The sequence below is a fragment of the Plectropomus leopardus genome, chromosome 2, assembly GCF_026936395.1.
Source record: "Plectropomus leopardus strain MGB_pleo_1.0 chromosome 2, ASM2693639v1, whole genome shotgun sequence".
Taxonomy (NCBI): domain Eukaryota; kingdom Metazoa; phylum Chordata; class Actinopteri; order Perciformes; family Serranidae; genus Plectropomus; species Plectropomus leopardus.
Window position 1 is genome coordinate 14,452,826 of NC_142177.1, and position 14,690 is coordinate 14,467,515.

A 14,690-nucleotide genomic window follows, 5' to 3' on the forward strand; every position below is an offset into this window, starting at 1 on the left:
AATGCACGCATGGATGCACGTATTATTCCCAAATATAATAGAAAGTGTATCCGCTCTTGTCCGTGCATCCCCAGGGTCCTCTGATTGCTACTGCGTTCACTAATGGCTACCACTGAGAAGACTCAGGTCACTGAAGATGGGAGGGCCTCTCTTCTGCTGATGAGCCAATCACAATGCTGGCTGCCCCTAAGATGGCACAACCTGATTGGCCGGCCACAGGCTCTTCCAGGCTCTCCTGGCTCTCTGTAGCTCCACCCACCGACTGAATATCTTTTTAAAATCCTGAACTCTGTTTTGCTGTACTAATCTCACTTCAACATAACGTCCCCCGTCTCTCTCCTCTTTTGTCCCGTGTAATAACTAGATCCCTTCCCTCCGTTATCGATTATTTTCTTTTGAAGCTGAGAAAAGAAAACTGAAAAAAAAAAAAAAAAAGAATCTCTGAGGAAATGTTTGTCGTCTTTGACAAAGTCACAGAGGACTATTTTGAGTATTTTTTATTATTATTATTATTATTATTTTATTTCAATGTGATACCTTGTTTCATCATGGAATCCTTCAAAGCCGTTACTGATGTGCACAAAGAAAGAAAAGCCGTGCGTGGTGGGTCTTTGTCTGAAAACCATTTTTAACAAAGGAAGAACAAATCCAACAAAGTCCTCTTTTTAACTCAAGCATCACGGAAACATGAAAAAAAACTTAAATGTATATTTTGGTAGTCTTTAAAAACAAAACCTTTGTAATATTGTTATTAATATTGACATAATAATGATAATCTGTAAGGTATTTTATTCTGTAATTGGTTTTAAAGCAATGTTTTTATGTCTTCCTGTAAGATATTGTACATAGACGTTGGGGTGAGGGTGAGGGTGGAGGGGTTACTGAACCGGCTCGCATGCCATTGGTTGGTTTGGAAAGGGTTAGCAGCTATTTAATTGGCTGTCATCTACTACTATGTATGGTCATCTCACTACTTTTATCAGTATGCATATGGTATATATGTGTACATTGTTGGCCAGTCGGCTCTGGCGACACTTTGGCACAGTGCTGTTGATGACAGCTGCTGAGACATAAAACTTCCAGGAGTTAGTCTGGCACATTTGTTCGGTTCAATAACAGTTTTGTCACAAACTCATCACATTGTGTGCTTCTTGAAAAAGCAACTTCATATATGTAACGCCATGATAAACCAGATTTCTTGCATCTTCACCAAAACGACTTCAGATTAAGATGACGGACTACGGAAGAATAACAACCTTCAACAGGAGAAATCAGGGGTTCGTGGGGGTCGGGGGAGGGGTTGACTTGACTTCCTCTTTTTTGAAAATATTATATATATATTTTTGCGCGATTCACTTCTTAATGTTTTATTTTTGTTTGTTTTTATTGTTTTCTTTTTTAAAAAATTCTTTTACGCGGTGTTCTCTACCGTGAAAACAAATGAAGGACATTCTCAGAGAAGCAATTGTAGAAAACATCACAATCATGTTCTGTCCTCTTATTGCTGTTGAAGGTGCATGTGATTGCGTCTGAGTGTGTGTGAGTGAGTGCTTGTGCGCATACATCAAGCTGTAATATGGAACTACTTGTGGCAAACGAAGGATCATTTCGATTGCCTTTTTTTGTTTTGGTACTGAAAAAAAAAAAAAGAGATCACCCTGTTCCATTGTGGCTCATCTGCTTCTCTCCCCGCCTCCCTCCCATTTCATATTTAGGTTTAATAAATTTGCGCTCCTCTGGAACCGACATATTGTTTATACACAGTTGCTGCTCCGTGTAGTGGTGAACAGAGGGGGCTTGGGCAGGGAACCAGAAATGGAACAGGGTCTCGCTCCCGGTCGGCTCTGATACAGGACCTCAGTACAGACGACACTGGCTGGCAGGAAAAGTCAGAAAGCTGGAACAAATTCAACATTTGCAAAAACAAGCAGGCTGTTTGTTCAGCCTTCTTGCTGCAGCCTGTTTGATGTTCAGCACAGCAGAAAACTTCCTGATCCAGCCAGCAGTTCCTCTGTCAGACCGCCTGGGACACGACATAAAACTACTGCTGGACACCAACACTGTAACTTTTTAACTTACAATAAAGCAATAAGTTATTTTTTACCTTAAAAATGAAAATAGTACTATTATTGGTAATAGCAGACGACGTGTGGATAATTCTGCGGCATTAAGACTTATTTTTCAGAAAAAAAAAAAAGAAACTATATTTTTCTGTTTTGAGATCTTGTTCCCCTTGTATATTGATTTCTATGATGTCTTTTTTTGTGTTGATGTAAGGAAAAGGGCCAATGCTTTGAATGGAGCTTGTAGCTCTACATGAGCTCAGTTAAAGTTAAGATTTGGGCTGTCCCCCGCCAAGCTTTACAGCAATGCTTTTCTTTTGTTTTTTTTTTCTTGTTTTATTTTTCTGATAATTTCAATTTTAAAATCCTAATAAATTATTCTAAAGCGGTTTATGGTGTTTGTTTGTTGTTGTTTAAAAAAAAAAAAAATAATGCTGACTATATATGCAAGCACACTGAAATCACAGCAGCTGACCAGCACTGACATGCAATCTAGGTTCAAAAGTGCTCGTTCTATAGATGAATTAAACTTTTGTGGGGTTAGGATTTGAACATTTCTGAATTTGGGGACATCTGGCGGAAATGTTCAAAAAGACAACCATACCCAAGCAGATTTCATCTCGGGTTACACGGCCCTCACACCAAAAATGGTGCATGCTATGGTGATTCTCTGCAAGGTTATACAGCAGTAGTTCAACTAAAATTCACATTAAATATTCGGACCCCCCAAAATAAAGGCAGCAGCATTTTCAACATTTAAATTAACTGTGCGTGTTAAAACTCTGCTCTGATTATAGCAGGAATTAGCAAAACTATCCCAAGCATGGCAGAAAATATCATTAAGAATGTGGACACCAGGTTGGAAAATGTAATTTAATGCCTCTGCACAGGCGATAGTTGTGGCGTTAATGTTTTTGGGTTAACATAAATAAGCACGGAAAACCCCCATTCTTGTGAACGTGATATCATAACAACACCTTAAGAGAATTTCTTTAAATTTGGCAGAAAACCCTATCTGGATTCAACCACAAGCTGATTATACTTTGGTGCTCGAAATTCAAGGTCACTGTGACCTCACAAAACGTGTTTTTGGCCACAACTCAAGAACTCGTAAACTCATTATGACAAAAGTTCACACGAATATCTAACAGGATAAAATAATTAACTGACAACATTTTACATCCGTAAGATCAGAGGCCAAAGTTACTGTGACGTCATAACGTTCTTAAGAAACACTTTTCTGTTCATAACTCAACTCAACGCCATATTTCGGAACGGGGGGCATTTGGTCAGATACTGAATTGGTGACACTAATATTTGGTGTCTGTCGTTAAAATGTGCTGACTGTATAGGTCTTCTGTGCTGGGGGGGAAATGTCTGTGAGGCATTCATGTTTTCACAGACATGGATGTAAACTCTTAAATTCAACTTGGCGGGTTTGCGGAGGCATTCAACTGTGAGGTGGTAATTCTACTTAAGGCTGAAAAGCTACGACATCATATGAAAGATACAGTAAACGCACAACAAGGGCCTTTTTCAAACAAGCGAGCGATCTAACTATCAGGCTGAACGTCTCAAACTGTGACAGTCCCAGAGTGACAGAAAGAAAGGTACATGGCACAGCAGAGTTTCTTACTCTTGTATACTGTAAAAGGTGCACAGTGTTAACAACATTCATAGACGTTATGCCACTGAACTGTAGACAGGAATCATTTCCATGTCTCAGCATGTGGTGTGTGTGCCTGTGAAGTGCCAGCAGTGGTAAACAGAGTCCGATCCCTCACACTTCATCTCAGGGCAGTGTCCTGGATACAGGCCAGCAGGGTTAGTGATCCTCTCCTACCTCTCTCCTGCTCCCTCTCTGCCCACAAACTTTGTTTTTTCAGCTTTGAACGAGGACTACAGCCACCACACAACATATCAGACTTAAAAACAAGACTTTTAACTTCTGATTTATGGCATTTTATAGTTAAAAATTGGACTTCAACTCCTCAAGTTGGATTCGGTCCTGTTTATTTGCAGCTTGTTTATAACTTGTCATCGGCTCTAATTTGGGTGTTTTTCATCCTCCTGACTGTGTTTCATTTCTGTCAGGTACAATGGCTCTTGGAGTGCTTAATTCGCAAGTTAAAAATTCCCTGAGTGGGAGTGCATTTTTCGACCGCGGTTCTATAGAGGAACAGGAACCACCGCCTCCACTCCGCAGCTACCTTTGTTTGACTATTTTCACCTGCTTTTGTCCTGCATACCCCGTCAACATTGTGGCCCTGGTCTTCTCTATCATGGTAAGCCTTTCCTAAATTTATATATCATCAGACAGTATGCAGACGTACTGCCGGGTATCAGCACGGAAAAAATGTGTTAGAGAGATTAATAAGTTTGTTTCCTCCTCAGGATGTTTGTGATTCAGTTACACAGTGTTCTGACATGTGAGTGAATGTGTTGGACACGATGCAACTCAGTCACACACACCTGCTCTGCCCATCAAACAAACCCACTTGATCCTCCATTTTGGAAAATGAAACAAAATTTCCATGTTGCATTCAGTTAATGGCCAAAGTACAAACCAGACTGTCAACACAATCTGATGTTTCCAGACTGGTTATCTGTTTGCAGCCCTGTTAACATTTTAAACTACACAGTTTAACTATTAAACCATGTGACCAGGTACCAGGAACACTGGTTAGAAAGATTTACATGATACTTTAAAGTTTCCAAATTTTGATTAACCCCTTCAAACCGGAGTAAGGAGGCTTAATGTTTTTTTTTTTTTTTCAGAAACATGAGAGAAAGGCAATAAGCAACAAAAGAAATGACCACAAAATTAGTAAAAAGTACAAGTAATTAACTGAAAATTGGAAAAAATATATAAACAAACTAATAAATATAAGCCCTGCGATGGTCTGGCGAACTGTCCAGGGTGTACCCCGCCTTCCGCCCGATGACAGCTGGGATTGGCTCCAGCCCCCCCGCGATCCTTACGAGGACAAGCGGTTACAGAAAATGACTGACTGACTAATAAATATGTAAGTAAAAAACGAAATGACCGGGGAAAAGTGCTTCAAAATTTTAATAATTCTGTGACATAATTTCAAATATTTAATTACGATAATTAGCTATAAATACAGATCTTTCCCGAGCTGTGATCTTTTTTCCCCACACTTTTTCTGCTAACTTTCTAAGAACAATTTTCAAAATGTAATAATTTCTTGCAATTTGTGAAACATTTCTTCCCAAGTTGCTCATTACTTTTTTCCACATGTTTTTGAAAGAAATTGCCCCAATTTCCTCTGGGTTCAAAGGTTTAAAAACCTGTGATAGGTGTCTGAAAGCAGCACAAGAAAACCCCAGGTTTCAAAGGGTTAAAGTAAAGGCATCAATTGGCTTTTTCATTTCTGGGACTGACTGAATTCTCAGCAGGTTTGTGTCACATTTTAAAAGCTAAATCCTCAAATGAACTGAGAGAGTTTTGTGTGTCACAGTGATTTCTTATCCTCAGTCTAGAAACAGCTATTATCAGGGTGACTATGACGGGTCGCGGCGCCTGGGCAGGAATGCTCTCTATGTGGCTGTTGCCTCCATCATCATCGGCCTTCTCATCATCGCTATCTTCTGCATCGTTCATTTTACTACTGTAAGACACACTATAGGGCTGGACAGTGTGACTAATGATCCATACATCTACACACACAAACGCACGCATGCACGCACAGTCGCACGCACGTGCGCACACACACACACACACACACACTTTAAATGAGTAAAACGTGATGTTTTTAAATTTCACAATGTCATTGTCAAGGCAATTTGATACCTAAAGAAAAAGACCATAATCAGAGGTTTTAGTTGCCTATTTAAACTCAGTGCAGGTCCTCTTTAATGCTTTATTATACAAAGATTAAAAGTAGTTTCAGAATGTTTTTCATAATCTCCCTTTGTGGTGGAAAGCTAGAAGAAAAAAAAGTAATTACATTACTAGTTATTGAATTCAATGAAATTCTATCTATATGATTTCATGTGACAAACAAATTGATTGATATAAATAAACTGTGTAACATGGTCCAACAATTTCTGAAATAATTGAAGAAAAAACTTATTATGACCAAATGTTATTTCATCATTTCTTCATTTTTTTTTAAAATTCTAGTATTTATTTATTTATCTAATCTAGTTAATTATCATCACTTTAATTTCTAAATGCCCTTTTTCAGGTGCTAACTGGCTAAAACTGGTGGCAGCTGTTGAATTTGATAACTTAAGAGGAAGGGGTGTGTCATTACAGGCAGTGGCAACAACACTGTAATGACAAGTGACATTAAATCAAATTTTCATTTTGAAAAATACCAATATGAAATAGAAACAAACTTTTGGGGTTCTTTTAAAAAAAATTTTAAACAACCAACAAAAAAAAAAAACCTCATCATAAGTAACATGAGTACTATAACATGGGATGAAAAGTTATACAATTTATAATAATTCATTTGCGTTCAATAATTTCTTGAATGACTTCTAAAACTATTGACTTATTCATATATTTTCCAGAATGTATTCATTTAATATTTGCTACTCAGTTATTTAAAACTGAACACTGTGGGATTCCGCAAAAAAGCCATGCACTGTATCTTGTGTCAAATCTGCCATCGTGACACCTGATGTAGACAGAGACTAAGATATGAAGATATGAAGTCTGTACGATATAATGCATTATTATGAAAGAGAAAATGTGCACTCACTCTGTGTAAATGAAAGTAAATTTTAAAATATGTCTCTAGGATTTTTTTGTCCTTTTTAACATACTTGTGTTTGTGTTCCAGATGGATTTTTAGTGCTTTGGAAGTGAAAAGAAGGGAAGAAGAGAAATAAGACAGTTGAACAGAAAACTGTGGATGATGATGTCTGGCTGGGCTCGGGGGGCTTTTTCGAACAGCACCATCTGCCAGTGAAAGGACTATGACTTGCCTCATGTTTACTTCAATCTGTACATCACTTCCTCTCATGCTTCATATGGACAATCAAGGACTATAGCATGCAGTGAATGCGTCCTTCTCAGTGATTAATTTCAATCACTCTTTGAATTAAAAAGGCAGCTTTCTTAAAATGTGTAGGGAATCCATGGGTTACAATGAGTGTTTGTTAGGCTTTGACCCCAATGTGAGAAATAAGTTATTTTTCATTATTGTGTTTTGCTCAAAACAGTGCTGTAAGTATATGATGAAACAGATCTAAACATGATCTAAACAGTAACTTGATTAAAATACCTACTTTATCCATTACAATAATATTCTGTTGATAACTGTAACAATGCTCTAACACCCTTTACCAATAACCGCAAACTCTTAAGCACTAAACACATATCAAGATTTTTTTTGTGTGTCTAGCAATGACTGTATAAACAAACCTGTCTATGGTTCATTTTGTTCTATGATTTCTGTGTTACTATTAAAAGGCAACCCAACTGAATTTCACATGAGAAAATAGTAAGGCCCTGGATGTTGTGGGACTGTCGTGGTTGACACGACTCTGCAACATTGCATGGACATCGGGGGCAGTGCCCTTGGACTGGCAGACTGGGGTGGTGGTCCCTCTTTTTAAGAAGGGGGACTGGAGGGTGTGTTCCAACTACAGGGGGATCACACTCCTCAGCCTCCCTGGTAAGGTCTATTCGGGGGTACTAGAGAGGAGGGTCCGCTGGACAGTCGAACCCCAGATTCAGGAGGAGCAATTCGGTTTTCGCCCTGGTCGTGGAACTGTGGACCAGCTCTGGACCCTTGGCAGGATCCTTGAGGGTGCATGGGAGTTTGCCCAACCAGTCCACATTTGCTTTGTGGACTTGGAGAAGGCATTCGACCGTGTCCCTCGGGGAGTCCTGTGGGGGGTTCTCCGGGAATATGGGGTTTGCGAAACCCCCGATATGGGCTGTCCGTTCCCTGTATGACCGGTGCCAGAGCTTGGTCCGCATTGCCAGCAGTAGGTCGAACTCGTTTCCGGTGAGGGTTGGACTCCGCCAGGGCTGCCCTTTGTCACTGATTCTGTTCATAACTTTTATGGACAGAATTTCTAGGTGCAGCCAGGGTGTTGAAGGGGTCTGGTTGGGTGACCTCAGGATTGGGTCTCTGCTTTTTTGCTTTTTGCAGATGATGTGGTCCTGTTGGCTTCATCAGGTCATGAAATCCAGCTCTCACTGGATCGGTTCGCAGTCGAGTGTGAAGCGGCCGGGATGAGAATCAGCACCTCCAAATCCGAGGCCATGGTTCTCAGCTGGAAAAGGGTGGAGTGCCCCCTCCAAATTGGGGATGAGATCCTGCCCCAAGTGGAGGAGTTTAAGTACCTCGGGGTCTTGATCACGAGTGAGGGAAGGGTGGAGCGGGAGATCGACAGGCGGTGCAGCGTCTGCAGTGATGCGGACTCTACACCGATCTGTCGTGGTGAAGAGGGAGCTGAGCCGAAAGGCAAAGCTCTCGATTTACCGGTCGATCTTCAGTCCTACCCTCACCTATGGTCAGCGCTTTGGGTTGTGACGGAAAGAACAAGATCGCGGGTACAAGTGGCCGAAATGAGCTTCCTCCATAGGGTGGCTGGGCTCTCCCTTAGAGATAGGGTGAGAAGCTCAGTCATCCGGGAGGAGCTCGGAGTAGAGCCGCTGCTCCTCTGCGTTGAGAAGAGCAAGATGAGGTGGCTTGGGCATCTAATTAGGAATGCCTCCTCGACACCTCCCTGGTGAGGTGTTCAGGGCACGTCCCACCAGTAGGAGACCCCAGGGAAGACCCAGGACACGCAGGAAAGACTATGTCTCTCAGCTGGCCTGGGAACGCCTTGGGATCCCCCGGGAAGAGCTGGACGAAGTGGCCGGGGAGAGAGAAGTCTGTGCTTCCCTGCTTAGGCTGCTGCCCCTGCGACCTGACTCCAGATAAGTGGAAGAAGATGGATGGATGGATGGATGGAAAATGAAAATAAGACTATGTAACCTGTAAAGACACGATCTTCCTTTTATGAATACCGAGTTACACTCATTAGTAACCAGAATTACCGCCTCACCTCTACGAACCACTCAAGTTGCAGTTACAGTTTAGAACAATGTCTGCCCAGACTCATATGTAGCCATGACAGTCGACAAAGCTTCACAAATGGATGTTGCTGAAGAGAAGCTTCATATTCTATAAACATGGATGCTTCACACACATCTTCAACCGGCCACACAGAAGATCTACATAATCACCACAGTTTCAAGGTGGACACCCAAGATTAGCATCACCAATTCCTGAGGTATGATGTATAGTAACAGCCAGAAAAGTGTTTTTGCGAAACATTGGTCGTCACAGTGAAATTCACATTTGACCTTTGGGATCTTAAATATCATTGCTTCATTTTATCCTATTAGACATTTGTGTGAAATTTTGTCATAAGTCAGGGTGACCTTGACTTTTTGACATCTAAATTCTAATCAGTTTATTGTCGAGTCCAAGTAAATGTTTGGGCAAAATTTTTAAGAAATTCCCTTGAGGCGTTCTCGGGATATCCGGTTCACGAGAATGAGACAGATAGTACAGAAGTATGGACAATCCATGTTGTTACGAAAAGCTGTTTACGATATTTAGAGCACATCTAGGATTTAAAGTCTTACTCTGAGTGTCTGCATACAGTTCTCAACATGGAGGTGGCTGAGCCGGTAGCTTGCAGGTAACTCCATTAAAAGCGCTAACAATGGCAACAGTGCTAATGGAGCTATCGTTGTTAATCTGAGGAGGAACCAGAGGGCAGGCGCTACTCTCTTGCAATGAGACAGTGGGTCTGGATAGCAGTAACCACCATCTGAGCGCATTGAAGGGCCCCATAAACAACATACTAAGAGCAATTTGACCTTTCTCGGCAACTGCAGGGAATATTTCACATGTTCCATTAATTTCATCTTGTTAATGACAGAATTGGGTGATAGTATCACACTGTTTTCCCATGAGGACTGGCATGCCAGTATGGCTCCAGACTGTGCCAAATTTGGCATCAAAGCTATCATATAAAAGTAAACACGAACCAAAAGATCATATTGCATGTCTTTGAGATTTTCTACACCTGTTGCTAATTCGCAGCCCAATCCTCTTTTAAATCTTCAAATTTTGTTTTAATCTTGAGTTTTTATTTAATTATGTAAAGAAATAGACTCGGGTCTTGTGTAAAATATTTTCTTTTCACACCCTAGTGAACATAGAGACCTTCCTCCTTTGAATCTTCAAGTACAACTTGCCTTGCTGGGAAATTTTCGTGTAGTTTGATATGTCATAGAATATCCCAAACTAAATATAGAAGATTTCCCATCCGTGTTGCAGGTTGCCTGGCATGTCACATGGTGAAGCAGAACTGACCCTGTTGTGAGGTAGCTGAAACATTTGAAAAGTGTCATAAAAGGTGGGAGTAAATAAAGTGATGACTCAGAGGGGTTCAAGCATGAGGGACCTGATCCTGCGCGTCCAAATCAATCTCATCTCAGTTTTTTCACTGTTTGTACTGAACAGCAACACTTTCAGGCTGTTTAATTTCACAGCTCTTCACGGGTAACAACGACCTTCATGGAAACAAAAATTTACAACCACACGCTATAAACAATACAAAACAAAATGTACTGTTTGCGTTTTCATTTTTGATTTGCAGTACCATTCCTGTCAAACCAGTCTGCTGTACGCAAGTATAATTCAAACCAGTGCCTCTGATGTAACAGGCCTGCTGCCAAGTTTCACCAGTTATTCTAATGCATTTGGACAAATTAGTTTTGGCAGTAATCTTGTACTATTATCTCCCATTACTTGAAAGAGAAACGCAGCATGTTTGGAGTGCCACCTCTTTGATGTCACACCAAAGCAAAACTCAAGAGAACAAGATGAAAAATGAAATGAGTGCAGGGATTAGGCGACTTGAAAGCACTTAGTAAGATTATCGAGGGATCAAGGTAGACTTTGTGACAGGAAACTGATAACGTTATAATGAAGCTCCTTTGTATTAAAAATTTCACACAAACAAAATTAATGAATATAGTTTTCACACAGTTTTCCATGCTACATTAAAGAGATTCTGATTTCCAGGTTTGAGAGACAGCTGCTCTTTTTCTTCCATACCAGAATAATGAATTACATTATTTTCCAGCTCGCATTCACAGCATCAGCTCACCTGAAGCTGTACTGTTGTGTTTCTAGCTGCACCATAGCCAATACATTTGGAGAGCACTTCATGACTCACATGAAGTGCTCATAAATAGGCCACTCAAAGCAGCTGCTTCCATTAGCACAGGATAGAGCCTCCGTGCGTACATATCCCATGACACATTCCTCCCAGGGAGCAGCAGTTTGATCCAGTTTGAATACATGAAAGATGATAACTGTGGGAATGATGCAAAGCAGGCAGAGAAACAAAAACACACATTCAGGTGTCTGATACACACAAAACTTAGTTTTTTAAATACAATTTTTGTATCTGTTTTATTCAAGCTGTAGTAACTGACTTTTTGGTCTCTTGGGAGCAATGGAAGGAGCGGTAGAGACAACACTGACGTAATATCAGCTGCTAGATTTGCTATGGCAAATGTGTTAGCAAACAATTGGTCATGTACACGTGCAGCAAACAGAGCGAGGTTAGCTTTCATTTCAAGTCATGCATGTGACCACCTGATAAATGTAAGTCTAATATTTATTCTCTTATAGCTCTGGTTTTGGTCTTTTCTATGTTCACCTGTTAGCTGCTAACTGTGTCCTTATGCTGTTTAGTCTGGCCAGGCAGTAAACAGTTGGTATTTAGAGCTAGATCTGGAAATGGTGCTGCAGGCTGTCCTCATGCACTGTGCGTACCTACCAAAAGTAATCCACCACCATTTGTACGTAACTCACTTAAGCCAGTAATGCATTTAGAACTCATGTAATAAGGAGGGCTGTGATCATGTGACCAATGCCCTGATGGAAGTAAAGAAATAAATAATCCCCATAATGAGGCAGGTTTGTGTGGTAAAGCGCTTGTTTGTCAGATATCACACAAACACTTGAGGATGAGGAAATGTTGGACACCAGTGGCATTAGTTATTAACGACGGGCCCCAGACAGCGCAGGCTATTATGAAGGCCTTTCTATTTACACAACATACAAGCATGCAAACTCACACACTTAAGATATGCTAATAAAATTAGGCGTAGTCTATATAAAAAGTACCAACCATGTGTTGGATTTTACAGTAGTAATGTGTTACTTAGGCTATTGTATAAGCAGAGTACAGAGGTCAAAGAGAAAGTGATGAGAAGCATGGACAGTGCTGTGACAGTTAAAGTTCACAAACGTGACAACAAGCAGCTGAGAGCAGAGGAGATGTCCATTTCACTGCCTGCTGAAACGACAGCGGACTTTTTCAGGTAATTTTAGTAGGAAAACCTCACAACTCAGGACAACCGCACTCCTCTTCGACACAGAGGAGAGATTATATTGTAAATCAGAGAGAAAGGAGCTGCAATTCAAAAAAACAACACCATATCCCCAAATCTGGCAAGTTACATCTGCACGCGCACAGTTTACCTACGAAAGTGCGCGCACACACACACACACACACACACACACACACACACACACACACACACACACTCACTCGCGCGCACGCACACACACACAATGAAACAGGTGCACGGCGGCGACCTGAGCGCAAAATAATGACTACCTTTGAAACAGGGGCACGGCGGCCCAACAGATACCCCAAATCCCCCTGAACAAACACTTGTACTCACCTGTTTGAATGGCTCTGTCTGTCTGGTTAGGCCTGCAACCGAAAATATGTAAATATATAAAGGTTATCTAATGCTAGGAACAGCTAGTTTCTGCTAGGCTATTAGCTAGCTAACATAATAAATCAAAGGCTGGTTATCCATCTGTTAGAGACATTCATTTACTAATATCCTTCAACTTAGCCTACATAATACATGTATGTTTTATCTTAAAATTTACATCTAACAGAACAGCCAAAAGTTGCGATTATTTAGACCAATGTTATCTAGTTTGCTGCTGAGGTTAGCTTACCTGCTACATGTTTGTTGACACACACTGGCGGTGAGGGGCTTGTCCCTGAGCTGGCGACCGTTTGTAAAATATCCAAAATGTCATTTAGGGAGCTTTGCAGCCTTCTCCTGTTCTTTTCTGTCCTGTCTCTTCTTCTTTGGGTGGCCTGCCTGCTCGCTTGGCTAACCTAGGTGTGCTCAGCTCATCACTCTCCATACATTTTGCACTTCACCTTATCGGTGTCGCGTCGTCTTGTCACGTGATCAAAGAGAGCTTTATGATTGGACAGCATGCACAAATTACCCAGCAATCATCATTAAATCTTACGTAAATATCAAAGAAAATAAGAAAATATTCATTTGACTGAATAGTTTTCAATAGTTTATATAGTGTATGTAGAACTAGCCTATAATTTTGTGATAGTTTTCTTCACACTAATATGTATCCTTACACCATGACAAAGATTAATCTGCTTATTTGAGGGTTAATATTGCAAATTGTCAAATTTTCCAAATGAAAAACATATGATCTTCTATTTTAACTTTTGTTTCAATACCAACATGGGACAACTGAGTAATCACTATTCTGCAGGTGAAGCCCACTTACGCTCTTGGTCAGTTACAACCCAAAGTTGCCTGCTTCCTGCTCTATTCTTAAACCCCCATTGGGCACAGATGAGAACTGTGGAAATTAACTAAAACTGTAAAGTGTTCAGCTTGAAAACCGCAACAATAAAGGCATTCACACAGGTAGCATGATGAATAAATGAAACAAATATGCAAAATATTCGCCTGCCAATATATGGATCAGGTATTCATGCATTTGTCAAGGTTTGCCACCTTTATTTGGACTATGGCGTCTCCAAATTGTTGTTTAATAATCCGCTTAAGACTCAGCGTGATTGGTTGTTGCCTTAATTTGCAGTGCAAAAGCTCAGAAAAAATGACCTGAATTTTTTTTTATCACACTCTGAAAGTACCAAAAACCAAACAAACAGAACAGTTTAAAAAAATGCATTGACATGAAGGAAGAATGGTCCCCAGTTTGTAAAAGCCTTAAAATGAAAGACATTAATACGCTCTGATGAGCAGAGAGGACTTGCAGAGTTGCGTAATAATTACCTGTAGGCTCATCACTGCAAGCAACCCAATTCACATGCACTTAGTTATTTCATCCATTGTTAATATAAACATTGTTTATATAAATATTGATTAAAGCAGCTTTACACTCAACAACTAGGATCCCCAAAGTCTTAGCAATAACATGGTCATTTCAGTGTGTTGTGTTGTGACATTTATGATAACATTATGGGGACATATAAGTACAGTTGTGGGTGCAGGAGGTCAGTGAACACCCTCGATAGTTATTCAACAAACTGCCATCATGTATTTGTAGCAGTCTCCTGTTGAGAAGCTTTTTACTGTGTTCATTAATGTGTTAACACAGTATTTTGACACCCACGTTTGCACTGATGTTGCATATGTCGACCCTTATCTTTGTCCACTTGAAGTTATGCCCACTACGCTAATGGCACTGCAGTTTAGCTGGATGGTTGTCAAGAGAGAGCTGATTATTGTGTTACGTTATGTAAAGGAATCTCATTAGTCTTGGT

At 40.5% G+C, this 14,690-nt stretch overlaps 2 protein-coding genes and 1 long non-coding RNA gene across 4 annotated transcripts in view; 2 read left to right on the top strand and 1 right to left on the bottom strand.

Moving 5' to 3' along the window:
• Nucleotides 1–2,454, top strand: part of LOC121949413 (RNA-binding protein Musashi homolog 1-like) — a 31,154-nt gene extending 28,700 nt beyond the window's left edge. Inside the window, exon 14 of one of the 2 annotated variants that reach the window (XM_042495097.2) lies at nucleotides 42–2,454. In XM_042495097.2, the coding sequence (XP_042351031.1) occupies nucleotides 42–116 (75 nt within the window). In that variant the 3' untranslated portion in view covers nucleotides 117–2,454. The remainder of the gene's footprint in view (nucleotides 1–41) is intronic. The other variant, XM_042495105.2, reaches the window with a different exon arrangement.
• LOC148190165 (uncharacterized) overlaps nucleotides 1–13,311 on the bottom strand; it is a 56,837-nt gene extending 43,526 nt beyond the window's left edge. The window contains exons 1-2 of the long non-coding RNA XR_015778244.1: nucleotides 13,100–13,311; nucleotides 12,811–12,842 (exon numbers count right to left, since the gene is read on the bottom strand). This is a non-coding gene — a long non-coding RNA (uncharacterized LOC148190165). The remainder of the gene's footprint in view (nucleotides 1–12,810; nucleotides 12,843–13,099) is intronic.
• LOC121954333 (transmembrane protein 233-like) lies at nucleotides 3,919–7,523 on the top strand. The gene is made up of 3 exons (XM_042501775.2): nucleotides 3,919–4,348; nucleotides 5,563–5,697; nucleotides 6,878–7,523. Exons 1-3 carry the CDS (start codon nucleotides 4,163–4,165, stop codon nucleotides 6,887–6,889), a joined length of 333 nt encoding a protein of 110 aa, XP_042357709.2. The 5' UTR covers nucleotides 3,919–4,162; the 3' UTR covers nucleotides 6,890–7,523.
• Nucleotides 13,312–14,690: the final 1,379 nt, after the last annotated feature.